The following is a 24,743-nucleotide window of genomic DNA, read 5'->3' as shown; positions in this document are numbered from 1 at the left end:
TTCATATCATGTGTTAGTCAAACCCAACTTCACAGCGATAACAAATAAGAGTTAGACACCAATCATTTTGATTACACTAAGGTTTGATCATACAAACACACACATACCAAAGGAAACAATTCTAAGACAATGTAAGGGTCTTGCTCACATATTCCACCAAACCCCAATGAGCTAAGGTTCCAATGTAGAAACATAGCAAACCCTACATTACCAAAACTTCAAAGGTTTTGAGATTTTAGACCTTATCACTCAACCCTAATAAGTTAGGATTTCCCAATCATTCCAAAATCCCAAACATGACATCATCAATAAAAACTTCAACTAGCATTTCACAATATCCCTAATCAACTTAGGGTTTCAGACATTCACAATAGCATACCCTTCAGTTAGGGTTTTCCAGAACCTGTCTAGGGTTCTACATAGTCAATCAAGAATATGAATGGGGTGGGTAGATTTATCAAGAGATGAATCACCCAAACAAGAATCACTAAGATTCAATACAGCTAGTTATAATAGAGTTAGTAATAGATCATCAAATGAGTAATCCTTTCAGTCAATGTATTCAAAGCATACCTTTGCTTCTTGACTAACCTTGTCTTGAGAGATCCTCTTTCTTTAAGATGTTTTCCCTAGTCAAGACAACATAGGGAGAAAGGTGATTAGTATTTAATATAATCAAAACTAAATGAGTACATGAACCCAAAACTAAAAAGACATGAGATACTTATCTTTGGGAGTTGTTGGGAGCTCCCTCCAAAGCTTGAGGGAAACCTATAAACTTAAAATAATACAAAAAAGTCTTTTCCAAAATATGTTAAAAACCTATAAATTCCAAAACATGTGAAACAAGATATGTAAAGCTATGAGCAAAGGACTTAATAGTGTAAGTCCCTAATGTTGGGTTCTTCGGGCTTGACTTTCTTTGAGTCTCCTTCTTCAACAAAGTTGGCTTGATCTCTTCCTCTCTCCTTATTCTTTGGATTCTCGAGACAGTGACTTTTGTAGTTACCCTTCTTATGACAATGATAGCACTCTATCTTAGACATGTCAACTTTCTTCCTCGGTCCCTTCGATCTCTTTCCTTTATGATGAGAAACATAAGCATTTGATACTCCTTCAGGATTGGCAACCATTGAGATCCTTAATTGTTCTTGACTACAGGCAGTCCATAATTCTTCAAACGTGGGAGCTACCTTCCAACTATTGAGACCTGTAGCAAATGCACCCCAAGAGGGTGGCAATCCTAATAGAGTAGTGATCACCAGTTCTTTGTCCGAAACAATCTCATCAATGGCCAATAGATCATCCCTGAGTCTAGCTATCTTCACAAAGATGGTTGCCATAGTATCTTCTTTAGTCATCTTAGTAGTTCTCAGCTCATTCTTCAAACTTGCTACTTGACCAATATTCTTAATAGTAAACAACTTCGACAAGGCTTCATACATCTCCTGAGCATGATAGAGGTTAGCTTTAAATGGGACAAGATTGTCTTTTATCCCTTCTACCATCAGAGTCATAGCCACCAATTCTAAATCCCTGAATTTCGCTTTGTTGGCATCACTGGCTTCTTCAATAGGCTTCATTACATTTCCTTTAACCAAATCCAGCACCTTGTTCTTCTCGAGGATTATGTTAATCCTCTTCTTCCAGGATCTAAAGTTAGATGCTCCTTCAAGTTTCTTCTCACCCTTGATTGAGTTACACATCTTCCTTGAATATACTAGACTCATTCCATTAGATAGTACCTATGAGTGGATCAAGTGCTTGACACTGCCTTTTTCATCCTTCTTCACCAAAGTTTTGATACCATGTTAGAAAAATAAAAAAAGAAGTAAAGATTTTCATGTTCTTGATAATTACTTGTGATGTTTCTTATTATTGAGATTCTTTATATCTTCTTTCTTTAGTTCATCAAGCAATTACCAAAAGCAACAGAACATAAAACAATAGAAACCAAATGTAGGCACATGCCAAGGCAAAACACCCCTCGAGGGGAAAACCCAATCAAGATAATTCTTCCTTTCAATAGTATTCTTTGAGACTCTTCACCCTAGACCAAGACTAAACTTTCCCTCCACACCAAGTCAGCCTCCTAGATCTTCGACCTTTTCCCAGCAACTTCGACTATGCAACAACTTACGGCAACTGACAGCGTCTGGCAATAATGAAACTTGAAAGACTTCGATCTCCCAATCTAGGGCATGAAACAGAGAAAGAGACAAACCAAATTTCAATTTTCCTTGTCTCCTTAGACTTCCCCAAACTTGCATTCACTTTGACTTCCCGGCAACAGAATTCGCACCTTTTTCCAGCTACAAGAGAACTTCTATTAAAATTGGCAACTATGGCCAAACTCCACATGGGTCATCTTATTTATGACAGCTGATATTTTTCTTGGATTCCTCTCTCCAAGAGGTGTAGGATTGATCTAGATATCATCCGATTTTGACATGTACAAATGAAGTTATGAATTTATTTTGATTATGGACAAATTGTCAAGGTCAACCAGCAAACTTATGTAGGCTCAGAAGCCCAACAGTGACGTCTATTCATCCTCAACATGGCACATAAATAGAAGGTGACTTAGCCTCATTTGGACACACTCATCTACACACCTCTCTCTCCTCATTGATTGGATATGCATTTCTGGGCAAGATCTCTCTCCACACGTGCGAAGGAAAGAAGGTGAATTTCCTGTTTTGGGGATTGCTTGCATTGACCAAATTTCTGGGACAGTTTGACCAAGCGTTGACCAGCAATGTTGACCTCTTTGACTGTGATTTTTGGTGGAGAAATTCTATCCCAACATGCCACATTTCTAGGCAAAAAAATCGAGGCAATTCATTGACTTTGACTAGTGTTGACTATGGCTAGGGATGACCGCAAGTTGATTGTTTGACCAAATCTTGACTGGGTGATTTTGGACTGTTTTGAGGATTGATTCATCTTGTTGTTTGGAGGCTGAAGTTGACTGAAGTTGACCAATTTGCTGAGGGTCAAATCTTCTCTGTTGAACAACATTGACTTTTCTGGTTAGGGCTCTTTTGCTGCTGTTATAAATTATCAGATTTGTAGATTGTACTACCTCTCTCTAATGAACTATTGAAGACTATAAGAAGAATTGATCAAAGGTTCCCCACATTGGGGTTTGTCCCTGGCTGGTGCCACATCTTGTGCCCTCTTGTCTTGGCTTGTCTTCTACTGTTTGTGTTTATGTTCTATCTGCATTTTACTATCACGTTAATGTAATTGCTAATCTGAATATTGATATTGAGCTAATAAAGAAATTGAAGTAGAATTGCACTTCGCACTTCTGCCCAGCAACACGAGATTTTCGCACTTCTTCCCAGCTACAAGAGAGTTCAAACTTGATGAGAGAATGATGCTCCAAATGAATTCGATGACTTTCCTTTTATAGGCTTCTTGTGAGGTCGAATAGGGTCAATAGGCCGACTTGATCTTCTCTTAGGCCGACATGGTGTGGAGGTTACATAATTCATATTTGACTCAATACTTAACCTTTTTACAGTTGAAGAAAGTGTAACCAGGTTTAGCCTTCATGACAATGTAATTATGATTTTTGTAAAATGAATTTATTATTCCTTGTTGCATGGGTTTCATGAGAAAGAGGTTTATTTATTTAGTGGCTCCCATTGAGAGCCTTAGGATGTCAAAGAGTCAATGTCATGTACAAGTCTATAGAAAAGTCTGAACAGCCCTCCACGACAAGCACAATCCTCCAAGACAAGCACAAGAAGAAGTCTGCAAGATAAACGATGAAGAAGACAGTCATGTTGGCCTCAAAGCATATACATATACATATATATATATATATATATATATGACAAGTCGGCTCAAAAATAGAGACACATCGGTTCACCCTAACATGTCATCTTATTATGGAGACGTGACAACTATATAAACCCAGCTAAGGTCACCACAGAAGCTCAGAATCTCGGACATCCTGCAACTTCGGATGAGGAGTAGAGATATCTCCGCATACATCTCTGAAGTCTCGGTCAAGCACAGTGGTATAGGGTCTCGGATGAGGTGCAGGAGAGTGAACACAAGTCTCTGCAACTTCAGGTATAATTACAGTAAGTAATTACATTGTGACGAACTTCGCAGTCTGGAAGGCCAGAATCTTATCTGTACTTGACAGAAATCGTGTCAAGAACTTCGCCTTGAAGGTAATAGCTATCCCAATCGACCCCAATGATAACAACACATACAAGGAGGCAATGGCGGGGCCAAGAGCATCATCCTTGAAGGGGTTAAGGATCATGTAGTACCACACATAGCCGAGAAGGAAACAACATTTGAGATGTGCGAGGCTCTCAAGGAATTGTACCAGCATACTTCTGTGCAAAGAAGAATGCTACTTGAGAATCAACTGAGGTCGTATCAAATGAAGAAGGGCAAACCGATTAACACCTTCCTCGGAGGACTGAATGAGATCCGAGATTAGTTGACTGCTATAGAAGCGACACCGGATCAGGAGTTGATGGTGAGGACAGCCCTGAATGTTGTCTCAGAAGACTGGGAGGTATTTTTCCAGAGTATACTGGGCAGAGGGACTCTCCCACCTTGGGACGAGATGTGGGCAGCTCTTCACCAAGAAGAGATCAGACGGTAGTCAAAGACAGGTAGCAGCAGCAAGGGGATCAAAGTCAAGCAGGAGGAGGAAGATGTTGCCCTAGCATCTGAGGGAAAGCAGAAAAAGCGGAAAAAGAAAGATCTCTCCAAGATCAAGTGCTTCCACTGTGGGGCGTTGGGTCATTATGCGACCCAATGTTCAAGGAAGAAGAGTAAGGGAGAGTCTTCCGAGACTAAGGCAGCCACAGCACGGGCAGAGAAGGAAGTTTTGACAGACGATGATTGTGCCATGAGTGCACATGCACCACTTGAGCGGAAGTGGGGAGACATCAATCTGTAGTCAAGCAGACTACAAGTGATGAGGGGCAGGATCCTCGAGGTACCCAACGTCTTGGATTAGACCTTGCTACGAGAGCCCCGAAGAGGAGTAGGAGGATTGGTTGGGGTGGGAAGAGATGGATGCAGAAGGAGCGGCAGAGAGAGCTACAGTGCAGGAGTCCCGAGATAGTGAAAGGCTAGCAAGCTGCAACAGTGCGAGAGGCACAGGAGTGTTGCACCAGTGCAGGAAGGCATAGAGTGGTGTGCAACGGTGCGAGATGCAGGGAGTTGTTGCAGCAACGGAGATGTCAAACAGGGAGCACTTGTCAACGACAGAGGGAGCTTCAGCATCAGTGGGTGTCTCTAGCCCAACAGGGAGGTTAGATTGGGAGATCAGCTACTTACTTCTCAGTAACTGAGTTGCAGTGCAGCAGTGGGCAGCACGATGCAGCATGATGAGAGGAGGTGCAGTGTGGATGCAGTGCTGGAAGAAAGGACCAGCAGCAGCACAGATGCAGAGGGAGTTGTCGTACAGATGCAGTAGTGGCAGTGGTAGAACCATGGGCAGCAGTGTAGAGGATGTTGGGCAGGAAGGCCTAGCATCAACACAGGTATCGATGTCGAATGATCAGAGTAATACTCAGTGATGAGTATTGCTAGAGCACAGTCCTCGCTAAGAGGGAGCGTTGATTTGGGGTAGCATCAGATGTGCTCTAGCCACGAAATTTGGTGGAGAGGTTGGGGCACATAAGATCTCCAATACCCAGAAAGGGTTTGGGCAAATTCTAAACAATTTAGGAGATATTAAAATAATTAACATTTTTAATGGAGTCCCTAAGTCTAAATTTAGGGAAAATCAAATATTGATGGGAATTAATATGAAACTGTGTTAGAATGGTCCAAAAGACACGGATCAAGCCAGATCTAATCTTAGCCGTTGATTACGGACTTAATCTCAACCGTTGATATGTCAACAGGAAAAGTATAAGAGGAGGCTTGAGGGTCACTTGGAGAACACACCAGAGTGATCAATCATTCTATTCTCTAGAGTGGGGTTTACTAAGAGAGATAGAATTATTGATCGAGAGTTGCAGCTGAGGGACCTTGAGTATAGAGAGACAGAGAGGTAGAGATAGTGCCCAAAGAGCAGCGCAGTAGCCAGGGAGAGTGACATAGAGCCAGCCAGGGCTCACACAAGGCCACACAGAGGCAGTCGTGAGCTGCGCAGAGCCTCAGAGAGGCCAGTCTTGCTGACGCAGAGGGCCAGAGGGCTGATGCAGGGCCTCCTAAGGCTAACGCAGACCCATCTTGGGTGATGCAGGGCCAGCGCTGGGCAGAGAGGGGCTGACGCAGTTTAGACAGAGGCTGACGCTGGCATTTCTGGGGCAGATTTGTGCTGAGTAGCTACCAGAAGGATTATCCAAGGTTTCAGCCAGGAGATTTGTCAGAAACTGAGAGGTATTACTGCCAAGGAAATTCTCTATTGGGTAGGCTAGTTTCGGCACCCAGATTGTACTCTGATATTGCTTAATAAGAAAACCCTCAGATAGTTGCACCGGTTTTCCCACATTAAGTTTTCCCGGGGACATTAGTCCAAAAAATAATGGTGTCATATGGTATGATTGTTTCTGTTTCCTTTAGTTGCTGATCTATAATATGTTGAGCATGCACTAGTGTTTATTTTCAGTATTTACATTGTAAATAACTTGTTGAGTAAAATAACAAGTCGGTAGAAATAAATCAGATAAAGTGCATGTAGGGTTTCTAACTAAGTAAACTTAGAAACTTCAATATGGTATCAGAGTGTGATTGCAGATCATAGGAGGACTAAGGACATTAGCTGAGTGGATCGATAGTAGCAAAAAACAATTGTCCCAAGGTGAAAGAAGTTGTTTCTAGCAGAGCAGCAACAAGGGAAAGGTGACGCAGTCCCTGCGTCATCAAAGGTGAGCCGGGAAGAGGCAATGCAGAGGCTAAGGAAGGCAAAGGGAGCCTCACGCAGAGCCACGCAGTAGTTGGGAGGCCTGACGCAGTTGGCTAAGGAGGTCGGGTTGCCGGTGTCAGGATTGCGAAGAGCCTAGGAGCTCTCACCTTCAGGTTGTTGGGGTTTAGAAGGTTGTGGGAATATTGCAGAGTGGAGCTGGTGAGGTATTGTAGTCAAAATAGTACCTGACAGAGCAAGGCCAAGAGGAGTTGCTACTAAGGGTTTCTAGCCAACGAACCCGGATCAGTGGTGCAATTGCACAAGACAATCAGAGTAGGGGGCATCTCAACAGTGGCAGAAGGATTTCCAGGAGAGAGATCAGGACTCGGAGGGAGTCCAGAAGAGAACTTTTAGACAGGAAGTAGAGACTCAAAGGAGTCGAACAGAGAACTTTCAGGAGGGTAGTAGAGGAGCATCATGGCACTACACGGAGTAAGAAACCAGGATAGACTGGACGGAGTGTCAAACTTTGCAGTCTTGAAGGCCAGAATCTTATCCGTACTTGACAGAAATCGTGTCAAGAACTTCGTCTTGAAGGTAATAGCTATCCCAATCGACCCCAATGATAACGACAAGTACGAGGAGGCAATGGCGAGGGCCAAGAGCATCATCCTTGAAGGGTTCAAGGAACGTGTAGTACCACACATAGCCGAGAAGGAAACAACATTTGAGATGTGGGAGGCTCTCAAGAAATTGTACCAGCATACTTCTGTGCAGAGAAGAATGCTACTTGAGAATCAGCTGAGGTCGTATCAGATGAAGAAGGGAGAACCGATTGACACCTTCCTCGAAGAACTGAATGAAATCTGAGATCAGTTGACTGCTATACAAGCGACACCGGATCAGGAGTTGATGGTGAGGATAGCCCTGAATGTTGTCTCGAAAGACTGGGAGGTATTTGTCCAAAGTATACTAGGCAGAGGGACTGTCCCACCTTGGGACGAGATGTGGGCAGCTCTTCGCTAGAAAGGGATCAGATGGAAGTCAAAGACCTATGTTGCAGGAAACGTGGTATAGAGGTCCGTTTCCGTAAGGAAATGGGTACGAAATGCGAAAACGCGTTTGGTACGGCTGTGAAACGCGTTTCCGGCCGTACTGGGCCGGAAACGCGTTTCAGGGCCGTACGACCCACGTTTCCTCATTAACTTGTGTTTTTTTTAATTTTTTTTTTTTAATTTGTTTTTTAATTTACTTTTAGGGTATGTTAGTGACTTCTTGTTGCTTCTAGATGCGTGTCTAAAGTTATAAAAGTGAATTTTTGCCCTAGTGTTGATATGTAGTTCATGGTAATGTTAAATTCTTAAAGTAAAAGTGATATTCTCCTTTATTTTTCATTTTCATCCTTTTACTTAAATTTTTAACATTACCATGAAATGACTCAGGATGTTTGAGAGTGGTTTCGTCCTCATTGGATTTCATATGGAGAAAGTAGAATTTTAGATCTCACTCAAAATCCAGCAGACTTCATTGTTTTTCAGGATTTCAGGATTGGGGGGATTGCAATGTTTCCATTGGATTTTATCATGTACTAGTGTATGGAACTTGTATTTAATCAAGAGAACCAAGCCCTCTATGCAGGGGAAACTCCCAATAATCAAGATCATGTAGGGTACTAGGGTATGAAACGTGTATTTAATCAAGAGCACTAAGGTCGTTCGACTATGTAGGAGGAGACTCCCAATACAACAGTGGTCCTTCTAAAGAATGGGATGTGGATGCAGAAAATCCTGATTTGGATCTCTCTCTTGCAGCCTTATAGTCTTTATTGTACTTGCAACCTCATATATTAATATAAATAAAGGTTGATTTTGAGATTTGGATATATAATAAAGGTTGCTTTTGGATATTCCGATATTTTTATTTTCATTATGTGATCATTCATGAGTAAATGTGATGTAAATTAAATCTTAATGTTTAAGTGTAATAAATTATAATGTATCATTTATGCTTTATGATTGCACACATATATATATATATATATATATTTTCAATATATATATATTCGCGTTTCCCTGTTTCCAAAATTTGGGGAGGTCGTGTTTCGTATCGCTTCCCGTTTCAGAAACTCGTACCCGTTTCCCCGTTCCGTGCAACTTAGTCGAAGACAAGTAGCAGCAACAAGGGGATCAAAGTCAAGCAGGAGGAGGAAGATGTTGCCCTAGCATCTGAGAGAAAGTAGAAAAAGAAAGATCTCTCCAAGATCAAGTGCTTCCACTGTGGGAAGCTGGGTCATTATGCGACCCAGTGTCCAAGGAAGAAGAGTGAGGGAGAGTCTTCCGAGACTAAGGCAGCCACATCACAGGCAGAGAAGGAAGTTTTGACAAACGATGACTATGCCATGAGTGCACACGCACCACATGAGCAGAAGTGGGGAGACATCAAGCTATAGTTAGGCAAACTACAGGTGATGAGGGGCAGGATCCTCGAGGTACCCAGCCTCTTGGATTAGACCTTGATACGGGAGCCCCGACGAGGAGTAGCAGGATTGGTTGGAGTGGGAAGAGATGGATGCGAATGGAGCGGCAGAGAGAGCTACAGTGCAAGAGTCCCGAGACAGCGCATCACTAGCAAGTTGCAGCAGTGCGACAGGCACAAGAGTGTTGCACCAGTGCAGGATGGCATAGAGTGGTGTGCAACGGTGCAAGATGCAGGGAATTGTTGCTGCAGTGCAGATGTCAAATAGGGAGCACTTGTCAGCAGCAGAGGAAGCTTCAGCATCAGTGGGTGTCTTTAGCCCAACAGGGAGGTCAGATTGGGAGATCAGTTACTTACTTTCAATAACTGAGTTGCAGTGCAGCAGTGGGCAACACAATGCAACATGATGAGAGGAGGTGCAGTGCGGATGCAGTGCTGGGAGAAAGAACCAGCAGCAGCACGGATGTAGAGGGAGTTATCGTACAGATGCAACAATGGCAGTGGTAGAACCATGGGCAGTAGTCCAAGATGCAGTAGTGTAGAGGATGTTGGGCAGGAATGCCTAGCAGCAGCACAGGGACCGATCCCTGATGATCAGAGTAATACTTAGTGAGGAGTATTGCTAGAGCACAGTCCTCGCTAAGAGGGAGTGTTGATTTGGGGTAGCGTCAGATGTGCTCTAGCCATGAAAATTGGTGGAGAGGTTGGGGCACATAAGAACTCCAATATCCAGAAAGGTTTTGGGCAAATTCTAAACAATTCATGAGATATTAAAATAATTAATATTTTTAATGGAGTCCCTAAGTCTAAACTTAGGGAAAATAAAATATTAATGGGAATTAATATGAAAATATGTTAGAATGGTCCAAAAGACATGGATCAAGCCAGATCTAATCTTAGTCGTTAATTAGGGACTTAATCTCAGCCGTTGATATGTCAATAGGAAAAGTATAAGAGGAGGCTTGAGGATCACTTGGAGAACATACCAGAGTGATCAGTGATTCTATTCTCTAGAGCAGGGTTTGCTAAGAGAGATAGAATTAGTGATCGAGAGTTGTAGCTGAGGGGCTTTGAGTACAGAAAGACAGAGAGGCAGAGATAGTGTCGGGAGAGTAGCACAATAGTTAGGGAAAGTGACACAGAGCTAGTCAGGGCTCATGCAGGGCCACGCAGAGGCAGTCGGGAGCTGCGCAGAGCCTCAAAGAGCCCAGTGTTGCTAACGCGGAGAGCCAAAGGGCTGACACAGGGCCTCCTAAGGCTGACGCAAACCCATCTGGGGTGACACAGGGCCAGCGCTGGGCAAAGAGGCGCTGACGCAGTCCAGAGAGAGGCTAACGTTGGGGTTTCTGGGGCAGATTTGTGCTGAGTAGTTGCCAAAAGGATTATCTCGGGTTTCAACCAAGAGATTTGTCAGAATCTGAAAGGTATTACTGCCAAGAAAATTCTCTATTGGGTAGGCCAGTTTGGGCACCCAGATTGTACTCTAATATTGCTTAATAAGAAAACCCTCAGATAGCTGCACCGTTTTCCCACATTAGGTTTTTCCGGGGACATTAGTCCAAAAATAATGGTGTCATATGGTGTGATTGTTTCTGTTTCCTTTAGTTGTTGATCTATAATATGTTGAGCATGCACTAATGTTTATTTTCAGTATTTACATTGTAAATAACTTGTTAAGTAAAATAACAAGTAGGTAGAAATAAATCAGATAAAGTGCATGGAGGGTTTCTAACTAAGTAAACTTAGAAACTTCAACAATCATCTAGCATCTAATGTTCTTTGAGGATGTGTAGGGCATCTAAGACAAGAGTACGCAAGAGGACCGATATTCTTTGAGGGTTGGGAACCCATGAGAAGAATAGTCCTAGAAGGTCACACTCAGTGAACACCCAGGTGGGTATGTACCTTGAGAGACAATGATGAAGGTGTCTATAATCATTGGTCTCGCCAACATTGTGCTCTGATCTAATGAGAGATAGAGTTGTCAGTCAAGGCCTTGCTGTGGAAACAATGTTGGTTACTATGATGTTATACAGATGGGTTACCAATCCGATTCTTCTTATGAGAAATTCTTCAGATTGAGAATGACCAAGTACCATCATGAATACCTCCCTAGTTAAGAGGGAGTGTTGAAGAAAGTGTAACTAGGTTCGGTCTTCATGACATTGTAATTATGATTTTTGTAAAATGAATTTATTATTCCTTGCTGCATGGGTTTCATGAGCAAGAGGTTTATTTATTTAGTGGCTCCCATTGAGAGCCTTAGGATGTCAAAGAGTCAATGTCATGTACAAGTCTATAGAAAAGTCTAAACAACCCTCCAAGACAAGCACAATCCTCCAAGATAAGCACAAGAAGAAGTCTGCAAGCTAAACGATGAAGAAGACAGTCATGTCAGCCTCAAAGCATATATATATGACAAGTAGGCTCAAAAATAGAGACACATCGGTTCACCCTAACATGTCGGCTTATTATGGAGACGTGACAACTATATAAACCCAGCTAAGGTCACCACAGAAGCTCAGAATCTCGAACATCTTGCAACTTCAGATGAGGAGCAGAGATATCTCTGCATAGAGTCTTGGATGAGGTGCTAGAGAGTGAACACAAGTGTTTGCAACTTCGAGTATAATTACTGTAAGTAATTACATTGTGACCCTCTCGATGGTAGCACTCTCGACATAGCAATGAAGCTCCCAGTGCAAGAAGAGAATCACAATCACGTTCTGGGCATAATTATTATAATAAGGATCTCAGTGATACACTCAACATGCTCTCTAGATAGTTACAATATCCGTATGGTTGTGACAAGAAGAAGCTCGGTGATCCCACACTGAAGCATTCTTGACATACTAAACACAATCATGATTTCGGTAAAGTAGCAATCATGGTATCGGTGCAACTCTCACACAGTACAGAAACCTTGTTGACATGGTCAAGATCTCAAGTGAGATTGCAACAATGATCTAAGTGAAAGAGTAGCTATGGTGTAGCAACAATTATCTCTTTGTCATGGTAAAGTCCTCAATGAAGGTGCAGCAATGGTCTTGCAGCAGTGATGAAGATCTCGGTGGTGAAAGCCTCAGTGGTGCAGCAGTGATGATGATCTCAAGCAGTGACAAAGAAGAGGATTGGTGTCTTGGTCTTGGAGTGGCTAAATAGGTCAAGGGTCATGGTCTTGGTATTCATCAATTGGAATCTCTATAAGAAGAATTTTGTTTAGGTTTTCCTCTCCAAGAGGGAGAGGTTTTGGCCCTCGCACAAAGCCAACATCTTGTGTTCTTGTCTCTGGTATTTTGGTAACTGTTTGATGAAGTAAGAAATACACACTAATGATATCAAGATAAGATTGTGCTAATAAGCAAAAAATTAAAATACCTCACAAATAGTTATCATGCTAAGAAGAATCACAATAACTACATTTGCCCTAGATTCTTCAACATTTACGTGATTCAAAAGCCCAAGAAGGGTCTCTTTAAATGTACAATAACTCTACAGACTTAGAATAAATCCTAGAAGTCCTCAATGGGGACTTTGACCTAAAACATGGTGACCCAAGCATGAAATCCATGCTTTAATAAGTCACAACAATTATAATAAAAATTATTTTCTTTATTCTTTTGACAAGTACATTATTGAAGACCGAACATAGTTACATTTTCCAACACAAAGGAGTCTGAGCAGTCAAACTCTAAGCTAAATGATGTTTATGTAGTTCGTGTTGATGATCCCATGTCTAGTATTGGAGATGAGTTTTAATGAGGAATGATCATGTTGATCACTGCCATGTAGACTTGTAGTAGGCTAGTGGCCCAATAGCTTGTAGCATTGCTTTTGGACTCTAGAAGCCATTTAGAGTCTCATTGATTATGTATTTTGTTGTTGAAATGTAAATCACTCAGTTCCATTTTGATATATTCACCCTTATTCGGTATATAGATGAGAAAATTTTGCATATTTTGTCTCTAATGGTTTGGAATCATGGTTTTAAATTTTAAAAATAATATTTCTTCGAAAACAAAAAATGTATGAGTAGGATTAAGAATGCATTCAATGAAATGAAATGAATTACCATGAGAGTGGTTTATGGTAGAAGTGCTTGCAGTAGTCATTCCGGGAATCATTGCCCCATATACTTTGCTGGTAACTGGAAAAGGGATCCCTGATGTGCATGCTGCCAACCGCCTCAAGTATGCCTCCTGTGTGTATATCAAAATATTTAGAGCTTTTATAAACCTGCTAAGTTGCAGTAGCATTTAGAAAAATTGTTTTAGCTCAATCCTTTCATTTCAAATATGTTTGTTCTGCCACATACATGGTTGCAGAGCAAGCAGGCATTACACCATCTTTTGTGACCAAGTGTATAGTATCGATCTCTGCATCCTACTTCAGATCTTAACAAATGCTTCAACAACAAAGATCCAAATTTACTAGAAGAAATTTATCCAAAAGTCACCAAAGTATTCATAGTATGTGCAGATAATGCTTTCTTACCATCAATACAAAATTGGCAATAATGGATGTGGAAGTATGTGTCGAATAGGACTGTTTCTTCTTGTTTTCTATTTTCATGCATTTCCTTCCATATCCACTGATTAACCACTGACAGTTTAAGTACATTTCAATTGTGAAAGAAAAAGCATTTAGTGTACTTACATGGTTTAAAAAAAATTCTGTTTTTCCATTTTGCCTTTGATATATCATATTAATTTCTGTGCAAATATGAGCAATACATTTTTGCTATTAATTTGTTGGGTAAGATCAATATTTAGAACCTGTAATAGAAGATGAATAACAAAAAGATTCAGTTAACAAGTTTAGATTCCATTTTTAAATTGAAAATTTTTATTATTTCTGAAGAAAACATTACTAAACCTTCTTACCTGAGTCCATTCTACCGGAATTAGTATTCTTTGAAATATAGGTCAATTGCTTTTGTTCAAAGCAACGTTGATCTATTCATTGGTTAATGTATCAGCACTTGTGATTAGGATGTCGATAAAGTGTCCTTGTAACATGGTCTTTTCTTAATGTAAACTAGATATTTTCTGATTCACCCTTGGCACTATATTTTTATTCATATATTTGTGTTGCTATGCTAATCATTGCATTTGTAGAGGCATTTGTAAGTGCTAGGGTTTCTATAGTTATTGTTTGTACCTAAGTTGCACTGAAACGGATATGGGAACAGATATGGATACAGCAAATTTTCAAAACATACGGATATGATATGACAAGGAAATGGCATATATATATATATATATATATATATATATAAGAATTTCATATTACCATTCATCTTTTAGAATCTAGATTCTATATCTAAAAATATATAATCATCATCATGAATTCAACATAAACAAATCATCATCATCAATTCAGCATAAACATTGTCGTCATCATTAGTGTTTATTATAACATTCAACATAATCATTAGTAATGTAATCAGAAATGCTACAGCCTTTGTGCTTTCAGGTCCAACTCCTTCAAAAAACGTGCCATGCATGGCAATTAAAAGGCCCATGGGATCATTGGGATATTCCGTCAAGACCTATTTGAACATTTCAATCTTCTCAACGTCAACTTGGTCTCTTGACTATATGCAGGCAAAAGATTGGCTAGAGAAGATTTGTTATATTGGAGGGATTTATGAAATCAAGAGCAAAATCAATGACAATTAACAAAACCTTAACCAAACTGAAAATTAATCGCTCAAATAAATCTCTTTACGAAGACATTCATCAAACCCTTTTGTTTGCATTTCTATCTTTTTCTTAGTAAGAATCCTTGATTAGCATATGAAGCATTATTGTTTCTAAAGATTTAGAAGAGACGTTATGAGACTATGTTTATAGTGAGTTTATTTGCAAATCTGATTTTTTCATTTTTATTATTTATTTATGGCTATACAAATTTTTATTCTTTTTAATATTTTAAGGGTGGATTCTAATCATGATTTCCGTGGATCCATTTCCGGATTTCCGGAAACGGATCCAAAAAAATTTAAAACCCTTGGAACCGTATCCAATTCCAAATCTGAAGTTTCTGATATTTTGATATGGCACAAAAACATTTTTACAGTGTTCCGAACAAGGATCGTATCCGTTATCCTTTTCAGAAACAGGAATCTGTGTTTCCGGCAAATTCTTCAAGCATTTCCGGTAACTTAGATTTGTACTTCAGTGTCTAAAGACATCCCTATTTCCACTAGATTTGCATCCTTTTGATTTTTGATGTTCACTTGATCTGTATCAGTCCCTTTCTCTGAGGTTTGGATATCAAGTCTAGTAAGTTTTCTAATTTCACTTGATTGATCATTGTTTCTTTACCAATCAATTCTTCCTTACTAGTTAGTTGCTTTAGGTGCTTTAGGTTTTCCTATAGTAACTTCTTAATTTAAGTAAGCTTTGGTTATGATCCTTTAAACATGAAAGTTCTTCATAGTTTTTTGACTAGTCAAATTTATTTTTAAGATCTTAAATTTTTGGCTTCTCATGTTGTAACCATTTGATGTGTTCCAGTTCAAGCAACCTGTAATTAAGATTCCTTAGGAAAGAATTTTCTTCATGTTTTTCGGGTAAGTTCCTGTTGAATTTCTTCTCGAGATCTTGATTCTCATATTCTAATTTCTGATCTAACAGCTTCTTATCCTTTGACTTTTGACTTGTGCAAGTAGATTTTTACTATGGTCTTTTAGGTAATAAACATCTTCATCATCTTCCAGTAATAGCTTGTCAAGTTTCTTTTTGAAATCTTGATTTTCCTGTTGTAATATTTTATTAAGTTGCTTCTTGTAGAAAAAATTTCAACTTGATGTTTCTCATGCAATTCAAAATTTTCATCTTTATCTTACAGGTTTCCCAAATCTTAACCTTGTGAATTTTCAATGTGTTAACTCCTAGATTCCTGCCCTTGCAAATTTGGAGGGTTAAGGACCAGCACATTTAATTAGGCTAGAGGTATACAGATATATTCAAAGACGACTTTGCTTGAGCCAGGGGTTGGTTCCCATGGAGTTCGGCTATAGGATTGATTCATGATGTTATGGTTGTTCATATACAGATTTTGCACATATTTTCATCAGATTACAGAGAGTTGCTACTTTTAGCAATGCCCTACTTTTTAGGAGACAGGATTCAGAGACTGGCATGTCAGTGATGGTGTATTTGACATCCTTGCAGGCTCAAGATTCCAATGAGCTATTTTTGGGCGACATGCGAGAGGGCTATTTTTAGTGGGGCTTGCATGTCAGATCTGATCACATATTTGGACTCACTAAAAATTATGTCTGATGACTATAACTTTGTGTACATGCAAACAACTTCCCATTTTTAACAGTGGTCATGCATGGTTGACATGTGGCAGCCTCCCCTGATGACGTATGGCAGCATTTGGTTGTGACAAGTGTTACGTGGCAGCTTGTGAGGGTGACACATGATAGGATTTGGACACACATATGAGATGGAGAGAGGAGGCAAGTCATCTAAGTTGGATTGGATATGTTAGTGAGTTAACTAGGTCACTTGAGTGAGTCAACTATAGACTACTAGGATGCATGCATGGATCTAGGAGTGAAATGGCATGTTTTGGAGTTAACTAAGTCGCATGCATGCATGAAAGAGTTTACAAGGTCTTGTCTCGAGTTATCTAAATGGCCTCTCTCTCTCTCACAGTTGGACTAAGATCATCTCCTCTTCACCCATGCAGATGGCTAGTCCATCTCCACATCCCCTTAGTCCATCATTAGTTTTAACACTAGTGTATTACCACTTCACTTCTACATTCTCAATTAACTAATAAGCATCTCAAGAAGTCCATCTCCACATTCCCTTAGTACATCATCAGCTTTAACTCTAGTGTATTACCACTCAACTTCTCCATTTTCAATTAACTAATGAGCATCTCAAGAACACTAATGCACATTGTTTTCCTCTCTCCACTTTGTCCTCACTTCACTCCCTCTCCCCCCTAATCCACAATGCACATGGGTTATCTACTTCACTTTCTCTTAAGTGCACATGGGTTGTCCACTACACTTTCCCATGAGTCCACTAAGCCTCACTTCACTTGATCATTACTCCCTCTCCACAATATCTCTACATCATCCAAAGCACATGGCCTTCTCTCCAATTCTTGGCTACTTAACTGAGATAGACATTTAATTGAACTAATGCACATTAACATTCATCCTCCCACTTGAATCAAGTCAAACTATACTCTAGGACACTTTACCCTATTACAACTCCACTACTCTCCAGATAAACTCAAAGTGCTTGGACACTTCACTCAACTCTTTCTCCAAGTCAATAGAGTACACCATCACTAGGAATAGAGGCAACTTTAGTCAAATGGCCAGTTCACTAATCAAGGTGCATGGGCTATTCTTGCATGAAGAATTCAACCTCTCTCTTTCCCCAAAGAGCATAGGAGGAAAGGATCATAAATACAGGTGTTGGGTATTGGCTCAGGGTTGGATCTTCTCAGCAGCAATAGATTATTCTTTATTTCTCTCCTTTCTCTCTTTTGCCTTCTACTTTCTTGTGTGGGAACATCATTGTATCGATTTTGTAATTGTCTTCTTTGCAAAACAAACCTTCTTGTCTTTGCAAAATAAAGCTTAATTTTGCTCTTATCTAGCTCTCTGAGTTTGTTGACATTTTGATGATTCCTTACGTAAAAATTTAGTTCTTAAGCCTTTTTCTTGGTAACAAAACTAACATTTGAAGCACTTTCTTTCCTATGTTCTCCTTCAGCACTCGACACTGGCATTGAAGGCAATTCCACCAATTTATCCATAAATTATTTTGTAACCTCTTTGGCCACTTAGTTATTGGTCAAAGGAAACAATTGCATGCTTGCTTCATGTGATTGTTTTGCACATCTTCAGGGAAAAACATCACATGTGAGGCTAGGGATGCCCCCCTATGTTTGGAAAGCACCAACCAAAACGAAAAGAAGAGTTTGCATATGACGCTATAGTGTGAATTCTTCTATATGTTGCACTAAGAATTTATGTTAAAGATCTAGCAATTTTTTCACCTTCCAAAGGGGTGAATTTCTATGCTAACACAGCGTTAGGGTTGTTATGAAATATAGACAAAACAACAACAACAATGGATTATATTAACTCTTAACATTCCCAACCACTAGGTGTTGAGAAATAAAATATGCTAGTAGATTAGGGTTGATTCCTCCTACTTGATAATTACTTGTGAGTGTTTTTTGGTTTTCATTACTTTATTATGTCTTCTTCATCAAGCAATTACCAAAATATAAAGTGCATGAAGATCACAAAGGGCAAAGAACACATGATGTAGGCTCCAAGCCAAGGCAAGACGCCACAAGGGGGAAAATACAAACAACTTCCATTCTTATAGAATTAGATCAAAGTGAGACATCCAAGACCCAAGACCAACACCAAGACCTCCACAAAGAACCAAGTCATCCCTCCTTTAGATCTTCTCCAACCAAAACAAAGTCAACAAGAATCAAAGCTAGTCAAACCTCTTCAAGTCAGAATTTCGAACCTGCAACTTCGCAGAGTTGCCCCAACACCTTCGCATGTGTGAACAGAAACAAAATTTCAACCCTATAATTCGCAGAGTTTCCCCAACACCTTCGCATGTGTGAACAGAAACAAGCAAAAGTTCGATTTTTCTTCTTTCCTTGTATTCTTCTTCTCTCTCCTTGGCCTTCGCTCTATTTCTTCTTCTTTCTTGCACAAAAATTGATGAGTGTGAGTGAGTGATCAAATGAGGTCGAAGTCTCTTCCTTTTATAGTTGTCTAGGAGGTCGAATAGGTGCCTCTTCAAGGTTGACTTCTCAAAGCAAGGCTGACTTGGTATTGTGGTGACAAAATGACTCTTTTTGACTAAACATAAAAAAATTATTTTTTCTTACAAATAGTCCAAATGGGACTTTGACACGCGACAAATTTTCTTTTAGACTCAATAAACCCTAGAAGAATGAAGAGCACACTTTAACTAGAAAAATAATAATAATAATAAAATTTATTTTTCTTCTTTTTGCTTTTACATGAAATACATATTGATATAACAAAATGATAATTATGAAGACTAAACCTAGTTACATTTTCAACACTCTCTCTTAACTAGGGAGGTATTCATAATTACACACCAGGATACAAGGATACTCGAATTGAAATATTCTCATAAGAAGAGTTCGAACTGATTTGCATCACCATGCATCATCATAGTCAACATTGTCAATTACAAAATAGCAACGCCTTGACTAGCAAGCTCTAACTCTCCACTAAATTAGACACAATGTTGGGAGGCATACATTTGGACACCACCACCACCTCCCAAACCACATACCCCATCCCCGTACAAATGTTCACTAGGTATGTCCTTACAAGACTATTCTTATCTTGGATTCCCAAATTCCAATCCTCAAAGAATATTGATCTTCCTCGGGGCTACTCTTATCTTGGATACCCTATCTTATCCTCAAAGAGTATTGGTCCTTAGGACTACTCCTATCTTGGATATAATTTCTCAAGGAGTATCGGCCCAAACGCTTATCCAATCCTCCATTCTCCCTACCAGTGCCTTCACTAGACTTACGATTGTTAGTCTTGGCCTAGTGCATGACACATGGAGAATATGGTGTCATCCTCACTCCCTATCAACCAGGGAGGAAATATCCACAAGTCCAAGCTTATCTCTCAAATACTCAAGCTTCTTGTTTGGAAGAGACTTTGTCAATATTCTAGCTACCTGATCGTCTGTGGAGATGTATTGTAGCTTTATGACCCCATCTTGTACCAAGCTTCTAATATAGTGGTACTTATTATTGATATGCTTTGTCCTAGCATGAAAAATTGGGTCCTTTGTCAACCTTATGCAACTCTGGTTGTCACAGTATATAGTGGTAGGGTCCAAAGGTCCTTCAAACAAATCTGAAAGAAACTTCCTGAGCCAAACAACTTCTCTACCAACTTCACTGGTTGCTATATATTCGGCTTCAACACTAATCAATGCAACTAAATCTTGTTTCTTGCTCATCCATGAAATCATAGAAGATCCACCAGTAGTGCTCTTTCCATCTGCATCACTGCCTCCCCAATTTGAATCTGTATAGCCCAATAATTGTATCTCATTACCAGCATATCTTAGACAGTGATGTATAGTCCCATGAAGATATCTCAAAATATGTTTAGCTGCTATCCAATGATCATGCCTTGGTTCCATCTAGAATTGATTAAGAATGTTTACTGCAAAACATGTCTAGTTGGGTGTTCACAAGGTACATCAAGGAGCCAATCAATTGTCGATAGGATGTGGGATCAACAAGGCTTGAGTCTGAACTCCTTAACTTCTTCAAGTTAGTGATCATCAAAGTTGTCATAGGTTTACTATCCATCATCCCAAACTTCTGCAAAATCTTGATCACATATTTCCCTTGACCAACATAGATCTCACTAGGTTTCCAACATACTTCTACTCCCAAGTAGTAATGAATTAGATCAAAGTCCTTCGTATCAAATTCAGCTCCAAGTTGCTTCTTGCATTCTTGAACACGACGCTCCACACTTGTTATTGGTAGGTCATCCACATATAGTAGTATGATCACGGGTTCATTCTTTACCACCTTGATGTAGAGATTAGGATCTGCAGAATTTGTAACGAAACCAAGTCTTAATAGATATGCACCCATCCTGACATACCATGCTCTAGGGGCTTGTTTCAAGCCATATAAAGCCTTCTTCAATTTGCAAACTTGTGTTTCCTTACTGTTGATTTTGGGTAGCATCGGATGTGCTCTAGCTCTGAAATTTTGTGGAGGGGCTAGGACACATGAGATCTCCAAGACCCAGAAATCGTTTGGAGAAATTCCATTCAGATGAGAAGTTATTAAAATAATTAATATTTTTAATGGGTTCCTAAGTCTAAACTTAGGAAAATAGAAAATATTAATGGGTATTAATAAGAATATGGGTGAAAAACTTCTAAGTGACGAGGATCAAGTCTGTTTTAATCTTAGCTGTTGATTAGGGACTTAATCTCGATCATTGATTCATCAACAAGAAAGTATAAGAGGAGGCTTGAGAGTCAGTTGGAGATACACCAAAGTGATCAGTCAATTCGATTTCCCTGGGGCGAGGTTTGCTGAGAAAGTCGAACAGTGATCTGAGTTGCAATAGAGGGGCAGGGATAGTTGGGGTTGGAGGATCTTCTCTGGGACCCCGAATACTCAGCAGAGAGAGGCAGAGATAAGCCAGAGGAGGTAGCGCAGACCAGGGAGGCTGACGCTAGGCCAAGAGGGCCCACGCATTGCTTGACGCAATGCCAGAACAGGGGAAGAGCTGCCCTCCTGCAGAAGTCTAAATTCAGCCAGGGAACAGCAGGATCAGCCGAGTAGGCTGATGTCAAAGCTCCAAGAGGCAGAGGAGGTTGCGCAGAGCTGACGCAGAGTCTCGGAGTGCTCCATGCAGGGCCACTTAACTACTGCGAAGGGTAAGCACAATTGTAGTCAGGGATAGTCAGTCCAGTTGCCGGATTGGAGGGATTTTGTCAAGTGAAGTGAGGTAATCTCACTTAGGTTTATGCCAGTATATTTTATCTCTGTAACTGGATAGTCAAGAGGGCATCCAAAGTTGTATTCAGAACTACTGCTTAATAATAGAAAACCCTCAGAGTTGCTGCATCGGTTTTCCCAGATTGGGTTTTCCCGAGGACGTTTGTCCAAAAATAATGGCGTCCCTTGTGTGTTTGTCTCACATCTATTTCAGTTTATGATCTGTATGTCAATGTAGTCTACAGTAGTGTTTTTCATCAATGTTTAAATAATTAAATAACTTGTTGAATGTAAAAACAAGTAGGAGATGATAAACCAGTGATTACAGTAGGATTTCTAATGTGTAGATTCAGAAATTTTCACACTTACATGAACTTCGAATCCCTACGGTTGCTCAATATAAACTTCTTCAACAATCGTCCCATTCAGAAAAGTTGTCTTCATGTCCATTTGATGGATGTTCCATCCCATAGTAGCAGCAATAGAAATGAGTGATCTAATGGTTGTATATCTTGTTGTTGGAGCAAAAGTTTCTTCATAATTGATTCCTTCTTGTTGAGAGAATCCTCTTGCCACAAACCTTGCCTTATATTTGTCAATACTTCCATCAACTGCATGCTTGATCTTGTACACCCATTTGGAAGTCACAACTGATTTGTCTTTAGGTCTAGGAACAATTTCCCAAACATCATTCTTCATTATAGATTGGTATTCTTCTTGCATTGCATTCTTCCATTCTTGATGTTCGGCTGCCTTTTCATAAGTGGTAGGTTTTGCTTCAATAAGTTTAGTCATGTAAGTTGCTTAACCTAAATATTGCTTTCTCTGAATGTTCCTTTTGTTGCAGCATGTCCTTCAGCTTCTTGTAGAGTTGACCTTAACCAAGCTAGTCTCTTTCGAGTTTCTGGAATGATGATTTGTTGCACAGGTTCACTTGGTTCTTCAATTTCTTCATGATTAGTTGTAGGTTCCAGAGTTTTGTCTTGCCTTGAAACTTCTTCATTTGTAAATATAGGTTCTTCTTCTTCATCGAAATTAATGGGAATATCCTTGGACTTCTTGTATGCAATGTTTTCATCAAAAATGACATCTCTACTTACTTCAATACAGCGTTCTTCCTTGATGTATATATGCTTTTGATGAGGTGATATATCCAACAAAGATGCCTTTTATACCTGTCAGGTCCAACGTCTTCCTTTTGTCTTTGGAAATGTATACGGGACATCCAAAACTTCAAAGATGATAAACATTTGGCCTCTTTCCTTTGAAGGTTGCTTTCGGGAGCATATCGTTAAGAATTTCGTGAGGACTTCGATTTTGTATATAGATTGTTGTTACAAAAGCTTCTCCCCATAAGAACTTGGGAAGGTCTTGGTCATGTAGCATGGCTCTAACACATTCTTCAATGGATTGGTTCTTCCTTTCAGCCACACCATTATGTTGAGGATTGTAGGGAACTATCAACTCCCTCTTAATTCCTGCTTCTTTGCAAAAAGCTACAAGTTCTCTAGAAGTATATTCTCCACCATTATCTAATCTTAGGGTTTTGATCTTCTTTTCTGTCAAATTTTCTACTTCTGCCTTGAACTCTTGGAATTTCTTGAATACTTCATCCTTAGACTTTAGGAGGTATATCCAAGTCTTTCTGGAGTGATCATCAATGAATGTTACATAGTATTGATGACCACCAAGTGACTTCTCTGCCATAGGTCCACAAACATCGGAGTGTATGAGATCCAAAATTTCCTTGGATCTTGTGTCATTGTTAGCAAAAGGTTTCTTCACATTCTTTCCAACAACACATCCATTACAAACTCCATGCTCTTCTTTCAGTTGAGGTATACCAGTAACCATTTGATTCAATAATGGAAATATTTGTTAATGAAGGTGACCAAATCTTCTATGCCATAATTCACAAGGGTTGATGTGTAAATGCAGAAGGAGTTAAAAGTCTATAAAACCTCCACTCATGAATCCCAATAGTCTTTACATTTTCAATACTAGATCATACAATAACTTCGCCATAAACAAATGCCACCCTATGACCTATATATTCTAAGAAAGAAATAGAAAGTAAGTTCTTTTTCAAACCTGGAACATCGAGAATATTGTTGAGATGAATATTCCCACCAGATTCCAGCGCCAAGGAGGTAGACCCAATCCCTTTGACCAAGAAGCTATTCTTGTATCCAAGTTCCACTGAGTGAGTAGAGTTTCCTTTTGATGGAGTTTAGAGTTGACCATGTTCCCTTGTCATATGCCATGAAGCTCCATTATCGATTACCCAGGTATTATAGTCTTCAAATGAGCCCGTAAGAGCAAAATAAAAACTTCCATCCATGACTCCTTTAGATAGCTTGGAGATGAACTTGATGATGCAATCTTTGATAGATTCAAGGAGACTCCTTCCTTCATGTATATTTCCATTTGGAAAGGGAGAGAGAAGATAGTTGCTTCAAGAATGTCTTCAAACAAGAATACCAACAAAAAGTTATCCTCAAGTTGACCTCCTTCACTTTAGCTCTAATACCATGTTGAGAAATCAATATGCTAGTAGATTAGGGTTGATTCCTCTTACTTGATAATTGCTTGTGAGTGTTTGTTGGCTTTTATTACTTTATTATGTCTTCTTCATCAAGCAATTACCAAAACATAAAGTGCATGAAGATCACAAAAGGCAGAACACAACATGTAGGCTTCAAGCTAGGGAAAAACCCCACAAGGGGGAAAACCCAAACAACTTCACTTCTTATAGAATCTTATCATAGTGAGACATCCAGGACCCAAGACCAAGACCAAAACCACCACAAAGAAATAAGCCAGCTCTCCTTCAGATCTTCTCCAACCAAAACAAAGTCAACAAGAATAAAAGTTGGTCAAACCTATTCAA

At 39.7% G+C, this 24,743-nt stretch overlaps 1 protein-coding gene across 1 annotated transcript in view; it reads right to left on the bottom strand.

Moving 5' to 3' along the window:
• Positions 1-24,743, bottom strand: part of LOC149243020 (ATP-dependent RNA helicase fal1-like) — a 282,436-nt gene that overhangs the window by 36,481 nt on the left and 221,212 nt on the right. Inside the window, exon 4 of the mRNA XM_089367746.1 lies at positions 13,386-13,512. Within this exon, the coding sequence (XP_089223872.1) occupies positions 13,386-13,512 (127 nt within the window). The remainder of the gene's footprint in view (positions 1-13,385; positions 13,513-24,743) is intronic.

This window comes from Pinus tabuliformis, chromosome 8 (assembly GCF_031772625.1).
Source record: "Pinus tabuliformis cultivar Carrire ecotype Pingquan chromosome 8, CPIR1, whole genome shotgun sequence".
Classification (NCBI taxonomy): Eukaryota; Viridiplantae; Streptophyta; class Pinopsida; order Pinales; family Pinaceae; genus Pinus; species Pinus tabuliformis.
Note: the sequence above shows the minus strand (reverse complement) of the source record. Positions and strands in the feature narration are given on the sequence as shown.